The sequence below is a fragment of the Perca fluviatilis genome, chromosome 16, assembly GCF_010015445.1.
Source record: "Perca fluviatilis chromosome 16, GENO_Pfluv_1.0, whole genome shotgun sequence".
Classification (NCBI taxonomy): Eukaryota; Metazoa; Chordata; class Actinopteri; order Perciformes; family Percidae; genus Perca; species Perca fluviatilis.
In genome coordinates this window covers 31,648,494-31,669,867 of record NC_053127.1, presented here as the reverse complement: position 1 = coordinate 31,669,867, position 21,374 = coordinate 31,648,494, and the positions used below count along the sequence as shown (strand labels likewise).

Sequence of the window (21,374 nt, the reverse complement as noted above, 5' to 3'; positions counted from 1 at the left end):
GTCCTTTCCCATATTCAGAAAAAATAAAAGAAAAAACATGTAAGAAAAAAGACAATGTTTTGCACATCCAGTTTCTGGTGCAGGACAAAAATAATGCATGTTCAAAGAAAGTCAGTGAAGTCCGCACAACAGCTGAAATACTCCGGAAAAATAACTTTATTTGTGCAAATTTCGGCCGTCATTTGGCCTTCCTCAGGTGTATTTGATTACAGTGAGAGCGCTTTGTTTGAGTGCTCTCCCACTCTGTAAACTATCGTCAGTCGAAATACGGCCCAAAAAAGCAGGTAGGCTATGCGTTGCAAATATGCAGCATTGGTCCAGTAATAAGGGAGAAATAACTGAGCAGCTAAACGCAGATTTGACAGCGACCGGACGAGGCAGCCCACTTACCACAGCAATCTATCAGCTTTGCAGCTGCGCACTTTTCCTTGCGTGTGCCGCCTTCAGGTGCTCTCGAAAACAACTCGGAAGAGAAGATCATGTAATAAAAAACAACATACACCATTCATGCAGCATCGTTCTGCTGAAACAAAAACTAGCAGGCCGCCGAGTACAAATTTCTGTTATAATGTCCGAGCACAAATACTTAAATCAGCCTCAATAAGTCGCTTTCACCACTTCACAATGTCCAAACCAGGAATTTCGGAGGAGACCTTGAACGCAGCATGGTTATCCTCCGCGTGTGCTCGCAGCATCATCACCGTTAGTTAAACGGCATGGTGAGTTAACGGGAAAGTTCAGTCTGTGAGTTGAGCTGTGTGTCGAGACGGGGATACGGTAGTTTTACCGGGCGTGTGTTTCCAGACTTTCAGAAGCAATGGCAGCCTTTGGTGGAGCTGTGCCATAAAGCCGAAGGTAAGAGCCGAAGGGAAGGGTAGAGGAACAGGTGCGGGGACACTGCTAAAGGCTACGCCCTCGTGACCCATCAGTAGTTTTGATTGATAATGATTGATTGTTAGTGATATTAAATAGGTACACGACCCCTTTAGCTAGCTATATCCTACGAAATACTGACTAAAATGACTAGACTAGAGCAGCGGGTTATTTAAAGTTTTCCCCACAAAGACAAAGTTAAATTTGGCTAGCCCTTTCAAACTCATTAGATAGCTAGTTAGTGTCTCAATAAATCATATCGTACATTTATTATTCAGCACAGAAATGCATATTATAAGAGGTAGCTAACTTATAAGGTCAGTAAAACAAGTGACAAAATTACAAAATAAGAGTGGCTAAGCTAATCTTTAAGAATGAAAATATCAGTGAGAGACTATATCAGAGTAGAAACAAGGGCATCACATATGAGGAAAATATCTAATTGCGATTATTTTGAGTGATATCGCGATTGCGATATGATTCACGGTATTGGAGGGAATGATCGTTTTTTTTTAATCATTATTCTAATTTTCATTGAAAATTATTGACATTAAAAGAAATTAAAATGATTATAGTGTGATTTTTGCGAAGATCTGTACCAAACAGAGATTTTGTCTTTGGTTTGTAGGATAGGATTTGTAGGCCGGGACGTCTCTGTAGCGCCACAATACACAATGGTTTGACACATATTTTGCCATTAACAAATATTGCTCCCCCTGCGATTTGGATGTTGCACTAGTCCATATTGCGATTTGGATACAATTGCGATTAATTGTGCAGCCCTAGTAGAAACCATTTTTTGTTATTGCTGGGGATCAGTTAAACCATAATCACAAATCTTTTAACGAACTTTTTTAAAAATTATTATTAACGTTTTTTCCAATATACTTTAACTTGTCAAATTCATTCAAATTGTCAAAAATGTTGGCACGAGAAACAACTTGATTCCCAAACAAAGGAAAAAAGAGATAAAAAAAGTACGGGACATAAGCAGTAATACAAAACCATAATGTACCTCCACAACTGTAAAATATCTCATGAGGATCACCACTGTACAGGCTGTATTGGTTAATGGTTATAAATATTGACATGTAATGAAACTTTTTGTTGAGGAAGTAACACCAACTTACCGAACAACGCCCTGCTTGCTCGTTTTTGTTTAACAGCAGCATTTTTTGCCAGTTTCTTCTGGTTGAAGAAATCCATTTAATAAATTAAATTTAAACTGGATTGCCACTTTGAAGTCAAGTTGCGTATTGATGTTTGCGTGTTCCTGCTGGACACTTAGAAGGTCCCATTGATTTGACTCGGAAAGATCACTTTGCTTTCTCCCTGACATTTTCTGATAAGGGCTGAACTTCCGAGCCGACATTATATATTTATATTTATGAAAGCATCATTCATTTAGCAGATTGTCTGCCACATACAGTGTCCCACTCGGCCATCTCTTGTGTCCACGAGTGCTGGCTGCCCACAGGCGTGTTGAGAGTTACTGATGTGTGAGACAGCAGGCGTTGACTGCCGCTACACCCCCCAGTTTCAATCCATTATATTTGATTACCCAGATGATATCGCTTATATCACTTTTCAGATAAGCATCCGAAAAGGCTCTTTTTTTCGATTTTGTATTCTCTTTTACTCATGCATGCCTTTTGTGGCTGCTCTCTTGATACGTTATACTTAATATTCATATATGCAGTGTTTACTAATGGATAACAATAAACAAACTTTGGGTCATTTCAGCACCACACAACAGGTTATCAACACTTACATTTCAGATAATTCATTAGGGATGTAACGATACACTCAACTCCCGATACAATTCCCAATTTTAAGTTCACGATACGATTTTCTCAACAGAATGAGCTGCAGACAAATGAGCAAAAATGATTCCTTCATTTCTATAAACTGTGCAAAACAACAGATGTGTCCTCAAAAATGAACATTAAATAAACAAATGAGTAATTAGATTATTAAAACAAATCACACATCAAAATAACGAAATAAATTGAAACAAATCTCTTTAAATAAATAAACTAAGAAGAACTAGTGACGTCTGAAGTCAAACAAGTGAAATCAAACATACAGCATGTGTACGCCCCAGGCGTCGCCATTCATTTTTCATCTCAACCGGTTGTAATCTTTACACATTTCTGTCGATTTGTAACCGATTCACGATGCATCGGTCCATCCCTATAATTCAACATAATTAATGGCAAAAGCAATAGACTGTGATATTACAGCAAATTTAAAGATTACTTTTTGGGGCTTTTCCGCCTTTATTTTGATAGGACAGCTAGTTGAGAAAGGGGGAAGACATGCAGGAAATCATCACAGGTCAGATTCAAACCCTGGACCTCTGCATCAAGGCATAAACCTCTCAGTATATGTGCGCCTGCTCTACCCACTGAGCCAACCAGACCACATAATTGCTGGAAATTTTGTTACACTAATACAAAACTTATTTTGTTGGCGATGAGTAGATTTACACATAGAGCTGAAATGATTAGTGGACTGATTGAATAATCATCAACAATTTTTTTAATAATTTATTCGTTTTCACTTTTTAAGCAAAAAAGCCAAACATTTCTGTTACCAGCTTCATGAATGTGAGTATTTTCTCTTTTCTCCTTTGCGTCTCTCTTTGTTCTTAAATCATTGTAAATTTGATGCTTTTACATGTTAGACTGTGGACGTTGTTGTAAATGTGTCCTTGCGGCCTGGGATGAAATTGGGATAGGAATTTTTTCACTCTTCTTTCAACTCTTTGACATTTTATAGACAGAGCGATTAAATCAAGAAAATAATCTGCGGATTTATCCATAATAAAATAATCGTTAGTTGCAGGCGGCCTTGTTTACAAGTTGTCTGTCAGTATGCAGTTTATGTCTCAGGACCGTCTTGTCTTTCGTGAAATCTGGAAGACAATAGCCTATGTGTTGGGGTTTAGACTCTCAATACAAACAGTCCACCACTAAAGCTCACTGACACTTACTCATCCCGTATGTGACTGCTCAAGTAAACCAATGCTGCGGCATTGTATACAGGAAAAGATACAGGACGTGTGCCCATCGCAGGTGCCACAGGACAAAGGGCTATACAACACCTCACATCTCCTCTACGATCAATCAGTCAAACTGTATATTTGACTTTTTGTCCACTTGAATTTGGGAAGTGAAAACCTGCGGATGGGTCTCTTTGACCCTGAGTGAATTAGATTACTGTACCTCATTTAGTTATTGAAGCAATGATACTATAATGAGGCCAAAAGCACCTGCCACATACATTAGGATCAGAGAAATAATGTAGTAGCTTGAGGTTACAGCGGTGTACATGCTGTAATGGATAGTATTTACCAGCCTGTGTGTGTGTGTGTGTGTGTGTGTGTGTGTGTGTGTGTGTGTGTGTGTGTGTGTGTGTGTGTGTGTGTGTGTGTGTGTGTGTGTGTGTGTTTGGTTGGGAGAGGAGAGTTAGTGAGTGCCTGTTGTGGGGGTCTGTTTTGTTTTCATTGGCTCCTATTGTGTGTTCAGGCCTGCTGGCTGCCTCTGCACATTTTGTTAACATTTTGTTGGTCTAAACTAGATTGTTGCCCTGAATTGAAGCGGCCGTGGTGAGGACTAAAAGGCACCACAAATGGTTTCAAACGGAAAAAAAAGTTTGTGGTTTATTGACTTTTCCTTGCTTTCATTTTCTGTTATAATTTGGATTGCTCAACCGTGTACATTATAAGCAATATGTTACCTTAGACTGGGTAATAAGTAGAGGTGTTCTCCTTATGAGTTACATCGGGTGGAAAAAATTCCATTTCTAAGATTAGTGATTGCTCACGGAGGTCCAGTAGCGATAGTCAAAGTGCAAGCAGCAGTGTTTGTGTAGTCGACACCGTCACATTGTCATATCACTCGTCACACAGCCAGCATTATGGGTTTGTATATTCGGTGTGTTAAGGGCCGTCCACACCAAGAACCAGAACTGTAACGATAACTATAAATATATAGTTTTAAAAATCGTTCCAACTCAAGTGGATTGCCAAGTCCACATCACAACTATGACGACAATAACAGTGGCGAACGATATCGTCGGGATCACTTTCAGAGCGATTTGGTGAACGATAGGAACACCGGCAGCCAATCAGATTCCATCTGAGTTTAGAAAATGACGCAGCGCAGAGACACGTAGCGGAGAGATTGGTTTCACACAGGTGGTCCGTGGCGTGTCGGGAGTTGTCCCCTCGGTGGGGCTACCATCCTTTAGCTCTGTGTATTTTGGTATTTTGAAACATTAGTACTTTGAAAGTATTTCTCATATCACAGTAACCACTGAGAGTGAATCGTGTGTTTTGGATGTAATTATTATACTGTCTGTCGGGTGCTTTTGTTCCGGGGCTCTACACAGATCTGACGCCCGCTCTCATCCCCGGGCTCTCTGGCGCTCTGTGCGTCCCGCTGTAGCCCGGAGAAGGCAGCGGTGTCGCTGTCTTTGTGCTGATCCGAAAACCGATCCGATCCGTGGCTCCAAACCGTGACCCGAACCATGAGTTTGGTGATTCGTAGCACCCCTACGTCGTTATAGTTCTGGTTATAGTTATTGTTCTTGATGCGTGGACAGCGCTTTATTGATGTTTCTGACAATAACCGGAATATTGCATAACTGGTGACCCTGTCTGGGTTCGTACTGGAGTTGAAAGTGCTGTTCCTTCTAAGGTGACAGGGCTGCCAGTGGCTGGGCAGGCTGTCTCAGGTAATGGAAACCTCCGGAGATGCTGTCTGCTGGCTGTCAGCTGTTAGTCTACCGAACCCCTTTCTGTCCACCTTACCTCCGGCCCCCATGCGGCCTCTCTCTGTCCACCTGCCTCTTCCTTTTACAGTGCGCCGGCCTGAGGCGCACGTGCAGGAGAAATCTCGAGAAAAGGAAGTGTAACGTTTATAGCCGAGGCCGAATGACTCGAGGGGGAGAAACGAGAGCTGAGAACGGCTTAGAGATGCCAAATGGATTATTTATCTCCGAGTCAAAGTGATTAGAGAAGAGGGACGTTAAACTCTCTAACTATCCCCCCCCCCAGATATCTCAAGGGGCCTCTTCTGAAATCTCACAGTATGTAATTCCTGCTTAACCTGAAATCACCCTTGGATATACAGTAGTAGCATGGTCATATGATATAATATTATGCCATATTGTAGTAATAAATCAAATAAAACAAATGTATTTGTCACATCATTATTAAAGTGCAATGTGTAGTGAGATGCCACATATTATGCAATATAAATTACCTAAACAATATAATACGTATTTGCATGAAAACAAAAGCTATTAAACACACACATACACACACCGTTACAAAAATTATAATAGTAGGTTTCAAGGTATTAATAGGAGTTATTCACTGAACTATATGTTCATTGAACTATACTAGGTGTTAGTCCACCCCATTTACAAACATGAGAGGGGAAGAATATCAGAAACATATTATAATACAATATAATGTAACAACACCATCGCTACTGCAACTTTGACTTCAGTAACAAACATTATAAGCTTAGTACAATGAAGAACAAACCCCTAATATAGTACATAATAAAAGACCTATAATACCTCTTGTGGTCTAGGTCATCATGGCCAAATCATTGAGCAGTTTTATGGCAGTGTCCAAAAATGAGACTGCATGTTAGGGTATGAGCCATTTAGTGGGCTATAAAGTGTGTTTACAAAGACCTATTACAGATCAGAACAGTCTGTGATGACTTTCAAACATGTAAATCCCTATCAAAGCCCCAGTGAGTAGAGCCAAGAAACAAAATTGAGAGACTTTTTTGGAATGGGATTATTTCTATTTCTTTCGATTTTATTTTTTTCCGATTATTTTGTTGTATGTGATCTTCAAACTCTGACAGTGCTAACAGTTATTAGGGGAGTGCTCTTTCATCCACAGAGCATCATTCTGTGTATGTCACAGTCAAATTTTTTCAGTTTTTGACATCACGGGTTGGCCACAGGGCAAGAAGACTAGTTTCCCACAAGATAGATCAGATTTCTAAAGTAAAATTCTTTTCAGATTATTCTCGTAGACATTGAAAGTTTCACCATTGGACTGTACATGAAGCAGTGGGAGACATAAGAGTTGAACTGTGGCGACTGAAAGTAGATCACCATACCTGAGGAAGTGAACAGCGTGGCAGCGTGCCCGCCCTCACCGTGCTGTAAACTAAGCCTCGTGCTCAGCCGAGCTTGCACTGCTGCTGTCCAGATTGATGGTAATGTCGACCCAGTGGCCATAGATGGAGCAGAGACTGTGCATGATGGGGTTATCTTTCATCTACATGGACTTCTCAAAAAGCAATTAGGTTCCACTGGGGTACTGATTCAGCCAGTATAGTTAATGTATGCACGGAGTGACTTCACACAGCATAGAGACATGGTAAAGCACTCGGATACCCTTTTTCCACCAAGATTTGCATGTATACATGTATTGTTTTTTTTTTTTAAAGGGGTTAAACCAGAGGTAGCCAACACTGTGCCCGCGAGCACCTGGTTGCACGCAAGAACCAAATGAGTTGCCCGCAGAACATGTTCTAAAAATAGCATGAGTCACCAATAATCTATAACACTAGAAATTGAGTTTAACAAGGTTAACATTGCATACAACATTTTAAAAACAATTTATTATTGTATAAACACGTTATCGCGCGAGACGCACGCGCCCACACTCTTTCCTGTGGACTGCTAGCTGGCACAACATGAGCAACAGCGGTTTATAAAGAAGATTTCAGAAAAGCGAAAGAAAACGTACCATTTTCAGGACGAGTGGGAGGAACAGTTATTTTTCACAGCAGTCAAAGAGAAGAGTGTATGTATGTATGTCTTATTTGCAGGGCGGCTGTGGCGACGGCGAAGCAGCACAATGTCAAGAATCACTTTAGTACATGTCACAAGAGCTTCCATGCTAGAAGTTAGTGGGTGTTAGTGGGTTTTTTGGCTAGTGGGAAAGGGGTATAAGAGACAGCTCCTCATGTTGAAGTATGACTTTAGAAAAGTTTAAGATCTGGGTGTCTACAAAATGTTTAGTAGTTTGCACTTTTGTCTCTAAAGCATTGCTAAATCTAAAATGAGCGAATCAAGGTGCCTTTATTATAAACTGCACAATAAACTGCAATAAACTAAATATATTCACATCTACTTTTATAGACCTAGTGTCAGCTTTTACTGCTATAAAGATGTGGTTGCCGTCATCCACGTGACTAAAGCCCTATTCAGACAGGCACCCCTTTTACATTAATCCAATGGCAATTTAACCTATAAGTAGGTTGGTTGCATATTATGTTTGTTCATGCCCACTGCATGGATGAATATCTAGCAAACATACAGCATGAGAGCAAACCAGAGTTCAAACTTAACATCCTGTCAATTTTACAATCCTAATGTCTTTGCTATCATAATCATCATACAGTAATAATCATCATGTCTCTCTCTCTCTCTCTCTCTCTCTCTCTCTCTCTCTCTCTCTCTCTCTCTCTCTCTCTCTCTCTCTCTCTCTCTCTCTCTCTCCCCCTCCTTCTCTCCCTCCTCTTGTGCTCCGGCTGCCAAATATCACACGTGCATGCAGTTCTCCCTGTAAATTTGCCCTCATGTCTGAATGAGGTAACATTAAAGTAAAAGACCAAAAGATAGATGAAGCCAGCAATGTTATGTATCCAATTTCTGAAAAGGACTGCAGTATAACAGTACCGTGAATGAGATAGGGAATTTTGGCTATGAACAACCAACCTGGGTAGAGCAAGGAATCAGGCTAGGAAAGCCTCAGAAAGGTGTGAAGGGAACAGGATGTTCACGAACTAGCAGTAATTAGATTCAGACATTCCTTCTTACTTTGTTATGCTCACCAAACATGGGGTTACTATATCTGAAGTCAAAGAAAATGGTTGTAGTTATGCTGATCAATGACAGATGGTAATAATCCAACTCTTTTCTGTCGTTTTGATGTTTTAAAAACATAATAAAATATTATATATATATATATATTTTATTATGTTTTAAAAACATAATAAAATATCATGAAAATTCCTGTGTGGATCAAGGGGGATGAAGGTGTGATCTGACTCCTCACTCTGTCAACATTTAAGTGCATTTTTACATTCAGTCCTGTATCTAGTGACTAACATAACCTGTGTGTGTGTGTGTGTGTGTGTGTGTGTGTGTGTGTGTGTGTGTGTGTTTGTGAGACATGTTTTAAACTTGTTTAAACATTTGCAGAGTGGAAAACGACTCAGCGGTTAACAGGATAACTCTTTAACAACCCCTATTCTGCTTTGCATAGCATCTCTTTATTGGACCCAGATTTAGGGCATGCATGTGTAAAACTCTTCAAAATGTTGTATTACTTCTAGAGCTGCAAAGATTTATTGATTCATCGATAAGTTGTCAACTATTAAATGAATCGCCAACTATTTTGATAATCGATTATTGGGTTTTAGACATTTCTTATGAAAAAAAAAAAATTCCAGCTTGTTAAATGTGACTATATTGTAGTTTCTTCTCTCCTCCGTTGTGGACAAAACAAGACATTTGAGGACGCCATCTTGGGCTTTGGGAAACACTGACTGATTAATCTCACCATGTTCTAACATTTTATAGAACAATCAACCAATCGATTAATCGAGAAAATAATCACCAGGTTAATTGACAATGCAAATAACCGTTAGTTGCAGCCCTAATTACATCATTTGAAAAGACTTCTGGTTGACACACATCAAAAAAATTAAGTCAAGATTAGTTACAGTGCACCCCCGAGACACCATTTTGAGTTCATCTGTGTGACAGTGACACAATGCAGCGTTTGGTGGTAAAAGTAAGAAATGTTGAATGTACACTAAACCATGTTTGTTTACAATGTAAACCTCCACAAGAGACCTTTTAATGTCACATTAGTAGTTTGGCCCAGTCTGTATCTATCTGTATCTGTCTGTGTGTCTGTGTAGGCCGGTGGATTATCTTACACTCGGATACATCAGATACATTGATAGGTCCACAGCAGCAAGCCAAAGCCTGTGTTACTTATTAAAGGGATGGATCGCCTTCCTTTCTTTGCTTTAAGTGCAAACAGAGAGAAAGTCGGAAACAGAGACTAGCTCTAACTGCCTTGATTTGTGTGTAACTTGAACAGACAGACTTGGTGGAAGACTTAGGTACGGGTACTTGATGGTCGGTTTAGGCGTCTTTCCTCAAGAAAATTTTGAGTTTTTCATAGAAAAAAAAATGCTATTTGCCCATAGATTTTGTGTCTCTTTGTGGTCGTGTTGCATCTCTTTTTGGTAATTTCTGTTTTCTTTGGGGTTGCTTTGGGTCTCTGTGGTCATTTGGCGTATCTTTGTGGTCGGTTTGTGTCCCTTTGTGGTAGTTTTGCGTCTCTTTTTCACATCAATTTGACCATTATTATGTCCATGTCTGTGTCTAAAACGTTGGAAAAGCTAGAGCAGATAATAAATAAATAACCCTCAAGAAGCTTAAAGACAAAACTCGCTAAAGAAGTCCGACTCCAATCATTAGATCTGAGAAAAGTTGGTAACACTTTACTTGAAGCTATCGACATAATCGTGACATGACACTGTCATAACTATGACATGACACTGTCATGAATGTGTCATAAATGTTTATGACTTCTGTCATTAGGTGTCATTCGGTTTTTGTCATGACAAGTTGACATTGTTTGGGTTGTCTTGATTATGACAACTTGACATTAATCAAAGTGACATTACCTGAAGTAGTCTTGGTCATGACAAGTTGACATTAAATTAGTTTGGGATGTCTTTGTAATGACAACTTGACATTAACCAGGATGACATTACCAGAGGATGTCTTTTTCATGACAACTTGACATAATGTCATCCTGTTTAATGTAAAATTGTCTTAATAAGGACATCCCAAACAAATTTAATGTCAACTTGTCATGACTAAGACTACTTCTGGTAATGTCACTTTGATTAATGTCAAGTTGTCATAATCAAGACAACCCAAACAATGTCAACTTGTCATGACAAAAACCGAATGACACCTAATGACACAAGTCATAAACGTTTATGACATATTCATAACAGTGTTATGTCATAGTTATGACAGTGTCATGTCATGATTATGTCGATACCTTAAAGTAAAGTGTTACCGAAAAGTCTTTTAGTTACATTAATTCGGCTTAGGTGCTGCTCAAAACAGCTTGGGTGCTGCACCTAAACCTCAAAATGGCAGGGAAAGCCCTGCATCATTGTGCTGTAATTGGATGTGTTTTATACTGTATTGCTCAAATCAAAGACTGAATCACGTGTACGGAAAATTGCTTGAGTTCATTTTCTCAAACATACTGTATGTAAGAGCCTTTCGATCTGACCATCCAAACAATACCAAAACAACTAGTAGCATCTTAGCTATGCGCCAACATCGAACACTTCAGATACACAGAAACAAAGGGGGAAGAAACAGTTTCAGAACAAACAGTAATAGAAACAGAAGAACTAGTTAACATGAACAACAATAACCAACATAGATAAATCGTCAAAGATAGGGCATCACTTACGAAACCTAGACTTTATCATCAGAAAACCCATGAAAGAACTGCCTACTCCTGTCCTTCAGGAGATGGCAAACCCACCATTAAGTAACACTAACAACTTAGCACCAGCACAAGAATGACCATGTTACTCTCCCCTACATTCCCTAACCTTTCTGATGAAGCAGCAGATCAATCATTTGGTGCAACTCTTTTGTGCCACAAAAGAGCTTTTAATAACAATATAAAACCTCCTCTCAGGATCTTTATTTGCCCTGATTGCACAAAACGGAACTTAAGCTAAACTAGTTTGATAAAACCAGTCGAATATACTGTAACTAGCTGGCCAGACTCAGGTGTCCTCGCTGACAAACCCTGAGTCATCATCAATCCGTCTAGATTGCACATTCAGCATTGTAAATGAAAAAACAGCATCCACACATTTTTTTGGACTAAGATATGCTGCTTGAAAATATCAAGTTTTGTATTATTATTTCCTTGACAGAGCATTATCTTGTCCCAGGGGAATTAGCAGTTTAAAGGAAATAAAGGCTAGGCTAATGCCTGGTTAGCCCTAAATGTCTCCATAATCAATATATTAAATGGTTCAAATGATGACCCCACAGAGAGAATTATCAGTGTATTAGTATTTTTTTTTAGCTCTTTGTTTTGGTTTGACAGCTGCTTTCCACAACCTGCAGGCAGCTGTTTTCAGTGAAAAAGTTCCCATAAACCCAGTGCACACACTACCTGACCAGCACCAAACTACAGGCAGATAAAGTTTTCCCTTAGCAGTTAATGAAGACCATAAACAGAGCTTAAAGGAGAGTGAAATTGGAGATGGCCCGAAATACAACTCCAAATGAATGCTAGTGCTGCTCTGTGTCAGCTGGATGTGTACTCAGGCATCTGGCACATTGTTTTAAATGATCTAATGTCTGGTTACAAGGTTCCCTTTGTATTTTTTGGTAATCTATGTGTTTTATATATATTGCTGACTTTGGGTTATAGCATCTGAAGTCAATTAACCCATGAATGAGACACCTTGATTCTTTAGGATACATTAGGTATTTTCTTGTGGTAGCAGCCAGCAGAAAAGGCTTTGGCAAGGCTGTGGGTGGCAGTGGAGTCACTGGCTCAAGTGATGTATCCATTAACCTTGTTGTTTGCAGAGAGCTACAGCAATGCAATAGTCTCTACATTTCAGCATGGGGCTTTACTAAGTGACTGTTCAAGAATAAATACAAGCACAGACTTTAATTGGTTGTCTGTGAAATTAATACACGGAATGTTTCTTGAAAGATGATCATTGTCAGTGGTAATGTTGAAGCCGCTCGGTTGAGGCAGTTTCTTCCTGTCTGTAATGGATTTGATGATTGAGATCGTGTGTGTGTGTGTGTGTGTGTGTGTGTGTGTGTGTGTGTGTGTGTGTGTGTGTGTGTGTGTGTGTGTGTGTGTGTGTGTGTGTGTGTGTGTGTGTGTGTGTGTGTGTGTGTGTGTGTGTGTGTGTGTGTGTGTTAACACAGACATGAGTTAGGTCCCTGTTTCTGAATGCACTCTCCAATTGGACCAAATTCATCAACTGATTCTTTCTTTCTTTTTTTCTTTTTTTACATATTTCACTAAAACTGAAACCAAGTAGAATAAATCACAAGATGACTTAACTGTGTGTCCAGATTACACTCATTTTATAGCTAACACTATCCAATAAAGCAGAAATGCCTAAATATCTTTAAAAAATCTGACAGCCATATTAGCCACTGGTTCATTGGCTCTGAAGTGGGATTACGAGTAGTCTCGTATTGCCAGACCTTCCTCCACAGCGCCGCGGAGGAGGGTCTGGCTGGTCTATACAGCATTCCAGGATGGGAGAAAAACGTGCTCTGGTTTATTGGCATTTCTTTAAACCAATCCCAATCGTCTTGGGCGGCGCTAAGTGCCGGACAGAGCCACAGTGCCTCTGCAAAATAGCCTCGGGAAGGAACTTGTTTTGGTGGAACGTGTGTACATTCAAAGGTTGTTTTAGTCGTGCAACAGAAAACTCTGATTGGACAGATAGTCTAGCTAGCTGTCTGGATTTACCCTGCAGAGATCTGAGGACCAGTTAACCATAGTCCTCAGAAATCCACCAGAGGTTAGAACGCCAACACAAAGACAGAGGAAGCGGACATCCGGCTGAAAAGACGGACATCTGGCAGAATTTCCGGGCAATCCTGGAAGTGGAACGTTGTGGATATACAGTGGGTATGGAAAGTATTCAGACCCCTTTAAATTTTTCACTCTTTGTTTCATTGCAGCCATTTGCTAAAATCAAAAAAGTTCATTTTATTTCTCATTAATGTACACTCAGCACCCCATCTTGACAGAAAAAAACAAAAATGTAGAAATTTTAGCAAATTTATTAAAAAGAAAAACTGAAATATCACATGGTCATAAGTATTCAGACCCTTTGCTGTGACACTCATATTTAACTCACATGCTGTCCATTTCTTCTGATCCTCCTTGAGATGGTTCTACTCTTTCATTGGAGTCCTGCTGTGTTTAATTAAACTGATTGGACTTGATTAGGAAAGGCACACACCTGTCTATATAAGACCTTACAGCTCACAGTGCACGTCAGAGCAAATGAGAATCATGAGGTTGAAGGAACTGCCGAAGGAGCTCAGAGACAGAATTGTGGCAAGGCACAGATCTGGCCAAGGTTACAAAAGAATTTCTGCAGCACTCAAGGTTCCTAAGAGCACAGTGGCCTCCATAATTCTTAAATGGAAGAAGTTTGGGACGACCAGAACTCTTCCTAGACCTGGCCGTCCAGCCAAACTGAGCAATCGTGGAAGAAGAGCCTTGGTGAGAGAGGTAAAGAAGAACCCAAAGATCACTGTGGCTGAGCTCCAGAGATGCAGTAGGGAGATGGGAGAAAGTTCCACAAAGTCAACTATCCCTGCAGCCCTCCACCAGTCGGGGCTTTATGGCAGAGTGGCCCGACGGAAGCCTCTCCTCAGTGCAAGACATATGAAAGCCCGCATAGAGTTTGCCAAAAAAACACACGAAGGACTCCCAGACTATGACAAATAAGATGCTCTGATCTGATGAGACCAAGATTGAACTTTTTGGCGTTAATTCTAAGCGGTATGTGTGGAGAAAACCAGGCACTGCTCATCACCTGCCCAATACAATCCCAACAGTGAAACAAGGTGGTGGCAGCATCATGCTATGGGGGTGTTTTTCAGCTGCAGGGACAGGAGTAATGTGTGCAATTGAAGGAAAGATGAATGCGGGCAAGTACAGAGATATCCTGGAAGAAAACCTCATCCAGAGTGCTCAGGACCTCAGACTGGGCCGAAGGTTCACCTTCCAACAAGACAATGACCCTAAGCACACAGCTAAAATAACAAAGGAGTGGCTTCGGAACTGGCCCAGCCAGAGCCCTGACCTAAACCCAATTGAGCATCTCTGGAGAGACCTGAAAATGGCTGTCCACCAACGTTCACCATCCAACCTGACGGAACTGGAGAGGATCTGCAAGGAAGAATGGCAGAGGATCCCCAAATCCAGGTGTGAAAAACTTGTTGCATCATTCCCAAGAAGACTCATGGCTGTACTAGCTCAAAGGGTGCTTCTACTCAATACTGAGCAAAGGGTCTGAATACTTATGACCATGTGATATTTCAGTTTTTCTTTTTTAATAAATTTGCAAAAATTTCTACATTTCTGTTTTTTTTTTTCTGTCAAGATGGGGTGCTGAGTGTACATTAATGAGAAATAAAATGAACTTTTTTGATTTTAGCAAATGGCTGCAATGAAACAGAGTGAAAAATGTAAAGGGGTCTGAATACTTTCCGTACCCACTGTAGACTGGATTACCAGTGGTTAAGAAGATTAATCACTAAGTAAATCTGTATTATATATCAAGTATTCTTACAGTAGTAGTTAAACATGTGGAAAAGCATTTGTCAAGTTTCAATAAGAGTCCCTTTATTATTTTCCCATTGATGCTTGGATAAATCCTATCTGCCTCACCCTCACACCTGAGTGCTCTGCACCCCTCACCTGACAGGTACAGGAAATATGACACTGTTAAAGGTGCTAACTCCCTTTTTTGCTGTCACTCCTATCAGTGTAAGATAACCCCAGGCAATCACTTATCGATGGTGGTAACAGATAGTGGACGTGTTGGGCAGTAAGGGAAGATGAGCTGTCACCCAGCTCACTGTTCCTGTGTGCTAAGAAGACAAGCAGACCACCGGCCCCTTTTCCCAGGCATAAGAAAGGCTTGTAAGAATAGAGGTTTTTTTTTTAGGGTCAGCCTAACAGTTAGACAGGTATGTGCCCAGTAACATTGTTCCTGGAGCAAAACCAAATAAGGTTGACTTGAATCAGTGTCAACGCAGAGAAAAGCTCTGATCCATTTAGGTGAGGGCAGGGAGTGGCAGTAATCTGCCCATTTATCTCTCTATTTACTTATCTCTCTTAAATTGAAAGCCTAAGAAGGACTCCCTTTTCTTCTCTTCTGAATGATGTTTACAGAGCGGCTTGTAGGTGACATGAAAGGAAGATATATTTAGATGAATGCATCAATCAATAATGCATCCAGTTCTTCCAGCACTGGCTCCTTGATGATCTAGCACTCATAAATTGCCCTCAGTGGCGAGGAAAATGCACCACTAACCCTTACGAAACAAATCTGCTGTTGGATCTTAAGAATGCCACACACGCGTACGTAGACTTGAAAGACAGGATGTTATGAAAAGTGTATTGGAAGTCGCTTTGGATAAAAGCGTCAGCTAAATGACATGTAATGTATTTCGTGTAGCCCAGGTTGTATAACCAGGAAAATGTGAAAATATTTGTTAACACATTTTATGCTTAGGTGGTGTGAGTACACATTGCTGGTTTTATGTGAAAGTGTTGACTGTTATGGTAAAAACAAAGCTGCTACTCTCGTCACAGCCCAGCAGTATTATAATATTTCACTGGGGCCATCATATCGTATAATAATTTATTTAACAGGAAGATCTATATTTCTATTACTAATCCCCCTACCTTGTGCCACGCCGCCCTGTTACTTGTGCATTATTGTTGTCCAAAATATGAACATTAAGGAAGTTAACCCCCTTGTGTAAGGTGGCCCTCTGTCTGAGGTCGCGGTAACCATAGCAGTCCTTGGAAAGTGAAATGCGATGCGACAGGCCCTCTGGGCTGTGTTTCTGAATCACAACTCCATAATGAGCTGGCAGAGCTCAGGCTGCATCAAAGATGCAGCACCCCAGTATCTGTTTCAACTCTCGTTGCACAATAGTGCAGTGTCACCTGTGCAGGGAAAGTGGAGGGGGTGGGCCCAGGAGCAGCAATGAGAGACTGAAAGCTTTCTACCACCCTGCTGTACTCACACCCATACATCATCAGACAAGCTCAGGCTGTAAACTGCCTGCTACCCTTTAACATGTGTCTGCTCCGCTGATGTCTGTACTTTGACATTATTAAGCCTTCCTTTTAATCCAAAACATGCATCAGAAATGCTCTAAAAGAACACATTTTTCAAAAGTAAAATGAAACTTTATAAATGTATTGGGCTGTCAAAATGAATGCAATAATGAGTTAACAGAGATTCCTTTAAACGCCACTATTTTCTTACCAAACACTCGTTCTGTGAGTTTCAAAGCCAATACAGATGGCGCTCTCCACAAGACTAAAGTTATTTCATGTACTGTAGCTGTGTCGATGTTACCACCCGAGGACGTCCAGTCTCAGATACCACTTGCTGGCCGAGCATACGGCTGATGCATTCAGGTCAAAATGCCCATCTGTTGTGTTCAGTTTGCCAATGTTATTTCAGCATTTATTTTTGGAGCATACAATACCTTTGAGGTTATTCTAGACAGTATTTGTAATTGTTTTGGATTGTTGCAATAATAACAAACATTTGCATAAATATTTGTCCGCTCCTTTGTTAATAAGAGCTTTAAAAACGTGAGAAAAAAACCCTTTTAAAGTACATTTAGAGATAACAGATAAAAATGCTATTAATCGCAAAATAACTAGGACAATCGTACTATTAATCGCGATAAAATATTTCAATCGATTGACAGGCCTTAAATTTAAGCATCAACACTTGCTTTGTTTAGGTAATATATTACACTGTTAGTGTCTTGACTGTGGTTAATGATTAAACATTTTTTCTGTATCACAATATGAAATGATGTAAAAAAATGAATAAAAAAACAGGGAACAATGTCATTAAGACGCGTACATCACAACTCAGGGATCAGTAATGACCTGTAATGGCCAATAAATAAATAGCACACACAAAGTTTACTCATGCAAATGACCAGTGATGGGTGTCAATGAGGACAGTGGCAGATTAAAGGGGACCTATTATATAGTCCATACTTGTATTTTGTGTTTCTACTAAAACATGTTTAGGAGTGGGACGAGACACCCAGCTCACGAGATGAGACACGAAATTGTGTTCACGAGATCGAGACGAGATTTTAACGCTATTTTACAGAAAACTTCAGTGAAGAAACAAGACTGGAAAAATAGTCCTTTATTCAATCGAAAGTCACAAAATGAAAAACGAGCACTGAAAGGTTTTGCCACAAACTCAAATGACTGGCTTCTCTCCTGTATAATTATGAGTTACAACGTAACTTATTCCATATGTACGGTGGGGAGAGAGTCTCTTCACTCAGAGAACCAAGGTTACAACATAACCAAGCGTTTTCTGGCAGCAGTTGAGAGAAATAAAGCTGATTTTACTATTGTTTCACAGTGATTACGTTCTAAAGCACAAATAAATGACCATCAAACACAACCGATCATTTTTGTGAAGACAGATGCTCTTTTCTCTGCATTTCTGCATTTTATTAATTGCAGCAATAAACAAGGAAGTAGGCTACTCTAGTGACGATTTATGACCATTATAATAACTTATATTATTGTATCAATAATTATTGACTGAAATTACATTCTTCAAAGGGGCATTGATTGTTGCATTAGAATATTTATCGAATGCATTTCTCTTTTTCATCTCCAGATGCCTATTTATTAGCTGACCATCTGGCTCAACTGGTTTTCAAGAGACTTTTCAGAAGTTTGCCTAAAATTAGCTTTCAAGTAGCATTCACACAGAGGTGTTGACACAGCGCTGCATGGCTGCAGGCAGAAAAACACCACATGAGCTATAAATTGGCGCCCATTCTCACCACCAGGGTTCAGTGATTAGTGCTAGAGAATGATAACCACAGGAGCCTTAACAACTTGGCTTGAGTTTACTCTTCTCAATTACGTCGGCTCAGTTTACTTTTAATTGCTATTAAGATGCCTTTGTGTTGGTGGCTATGGTAAAAAAATAAATAAAAAAAAACTTCCTGGCAAACAGTGCAGCACAGTCCCCAAAAGACATCCCTGAAACAATATGCATGGGGGTGTGCATTAGTTAGTAGGCTAATCATCACCTGCTGGGTATTGCATGGGATTATCATACAGGAAGGAAAAGAATGTTTTGGTAATGCACATTTTATACTCAAATTACTCACAAAACTGATACTATGCAGTAGGCTCAGGTTTCACTTTTACAGGTTGAAGATATGGTGCTTTGATTAAGAAATGCTGAGGTGTTTTTCAGCCACTGTTAACGTTTTTGGTGTATTTTTACACAAAAAGCTGAGGTGGTGCAAATTTAAAAATAGGTCCATTTTAGGGCAGTGTTCACTTAAAAGCTTCACTTAAAGTAAATGGCACTTGTACAGTAGCTCTCGTTAGAAACAAGAAACAAGCAACCCTTACATGTGAGGTAATGCAATGCCTTTATGTATGTACTGCATGTACATGTTGTTTTATGTAATCATGCAGGTGTTTTTTATGACATGAAACTATTTTTACATATAACATTCAACAACAAAGTGGAATTTAGCAAGACTAAAGGGCCGAACACACCAAAAAGAGTAATTAACTAACTTCAACGTGTTTCTAACTATCAGTAGGTTAGTTAGGTATTGGGACTTTTTCTCTTCAGTCTGGGCCAAAGTGGTGGACCTTCCAGCTGACAGACAGACAGACAGACACAGACTACAGACAGACAGACACACACAGACTGACAGACAGACAGACACATAGACACACACAGACACACAGACACAAAGACTACAGACACAGACAGACAGACAGACAGACAGACAGACAGACAGACAGACAGACAGTTTGCAACCAGTATCACAACTGATCAAACAGCTAATTGTACTATAAAGATTTTGGTGATTTCTTTTGTTTTCTTTTAGAATCCTTACCCCTGTATACAATTTAATTATTCTTTCTTTAGACAAAAGCAATGTAAACAAACATGTACTGTAAGTCTGTTACACCCCATTGAATCTCTTTTTATTAGAACCATGTGCCCTCCTCTGTTCCCCCAGGAGCGTCCTCTGACCCAGCGCACCCCCCAGTGACCCCCAGGCCCCCATCTCACTCAGGAATATCATGGGAGCCCCCCCAGTTCACCTTTCCCCACTCCTCCTCCTCCTCCTCCTCCTCCTCTCCTTCCTCCTCCTGGCCCAGCCCTGCACCTCCATCAGGCCCCAGGTTGTGGAGCGAGCGTCTGCCTCCGAGCAGCCTCAGTCCCTCGCTAACTCTACAGGGTCTGGCAAGCGGACATGTCCGGGCGTGGTGGTGTGTAGACCCGGTATCCTGCTGCCGGTCTGGTTGCCACTCAACCCTCCACTGGGGGAGCAGGCAGGGAGGGCTCTTGTCTACTTCATCTGTCTCATGTACATCTTCATGGGTATATCCATCATCGCAGATCGCTTCATGGCATCCATAGAAGTCATCACCTCTCAGGTATTGTTGAACTTCACATTTGTAAGAAATCAAATGCAAGTACAGTTTTGGTCAAAGTTCTTACTCAGTTTTATTTCTCTCTGTTCAAGACTGGGAAAAAATTAGACACTGTTGAAACAGAATGAATCGCTTATCCTCTGTGTCCTTTCAGAAATATCATATATATACCCCACAAGTTCCTAATTCTCCACATGTTGCACGCTCTCTTGAATGCAGCCAATAGGTTGTCAATATCAAATGCTCTGAGTAAATGATAACTGGAACTTGTGTGCATGGGTTCAGAAGGAACAGCATCTTTGACATTTTCACAAACTTGTGTCCTTGCAGGAGAAAGAGGTGACCATCACTAAACCCAACGGGGAAACAACAGTAACGACAGTAAGAGTCTGGAATGAGACTGTGTCCAACCTCACGCTCATGGCCCTGGGCTCCTCGGCGCCTGAGATCCTGCTCTCTGTTATTGAGGTACACGAGGCATTTCACATCCTTCTAACATACTAGTGTACTGCCCGTTTGGCCTGTTTGGAACGGGCTGATTATATTTTTTCCCTCAACTTTATTGTGTAAATTCTTTTATTGTGGTATAGTTTGCAAGACTAAAGACACGTTTTTATTCACCCGCCTTTTTTGGCCCATTCATTTTTCAATCTGTTGTCATATATATTCTGTGCTTTGTCCCATATCAGTTATTGTTGACAAATATATTAGTGTGTGGTGTATAAATGAACTTAACTTACACTTACTACAATGATGGTAATAATTTAATGAATAAGTGTGTCTGTCTGTGTCTGTCTGTCTGTCTGTCTGTCTGTCTGTCTGTTTGTCTGTCTGTGTGTCTTCTCTGTATCTGCTATTTGGGTAACTTACCTTTACACAACTATTAACTAAAACAACAAGTATGTATGTATTGAGTTGATGTAAATTAATGCTTTTTTGTTTTTTTTATCCGATTCATCGATTAATCGAAAAAATAATCGACAGATTAATCGATTATTAAAATAATCTTTAGTTGCAGTCCTAGTAACAAGTAATACTGGCAACCAAGCGTTTAATAACTGCATTTTGTGTCACACGTTGTTTGTGAGAATTTACACGAAAATAAATACTGGGAACCAAGCAATCAGCCCGTTCC

General features: G+C 40.2%; 1 protein-coding gene across 3 annotated transcripts in view; it reads left to right on the top strand.

Moving 5' to 3' along the window:
• Positions 1-672: 672 nt before the first annotated feature.
• Positions 673-21,374, top strand: part of slc8a2a (solute carrier family 8 member 2a) — a 34,260-nt gene continuing 13,558 nt past the window's right edge. Inside the window, exons 1-3 of one of the 3 annotated variants that reach the window (XM_039778456.1) lie at positions 673-855; positions 19,822-20,242; positions 20,570-20,707. In XM_039778456.1, coding sequence (XP_039634390.1) covers positions 19,886-20,242; positions 20,570-20,707 — 495 coding nt within the window. In that variant the 5' untranslated portion in view covers positions 673-855; positions 19,822-19,885. The remainder of the gene's footprint in view (positions 856-19,821; positions 20,243-20,569; positions 20,708-21,374) is intronic. The other 2 variants (XM_039778454.1, XM_039778455.1) reach the window with 2 other exon arrangements.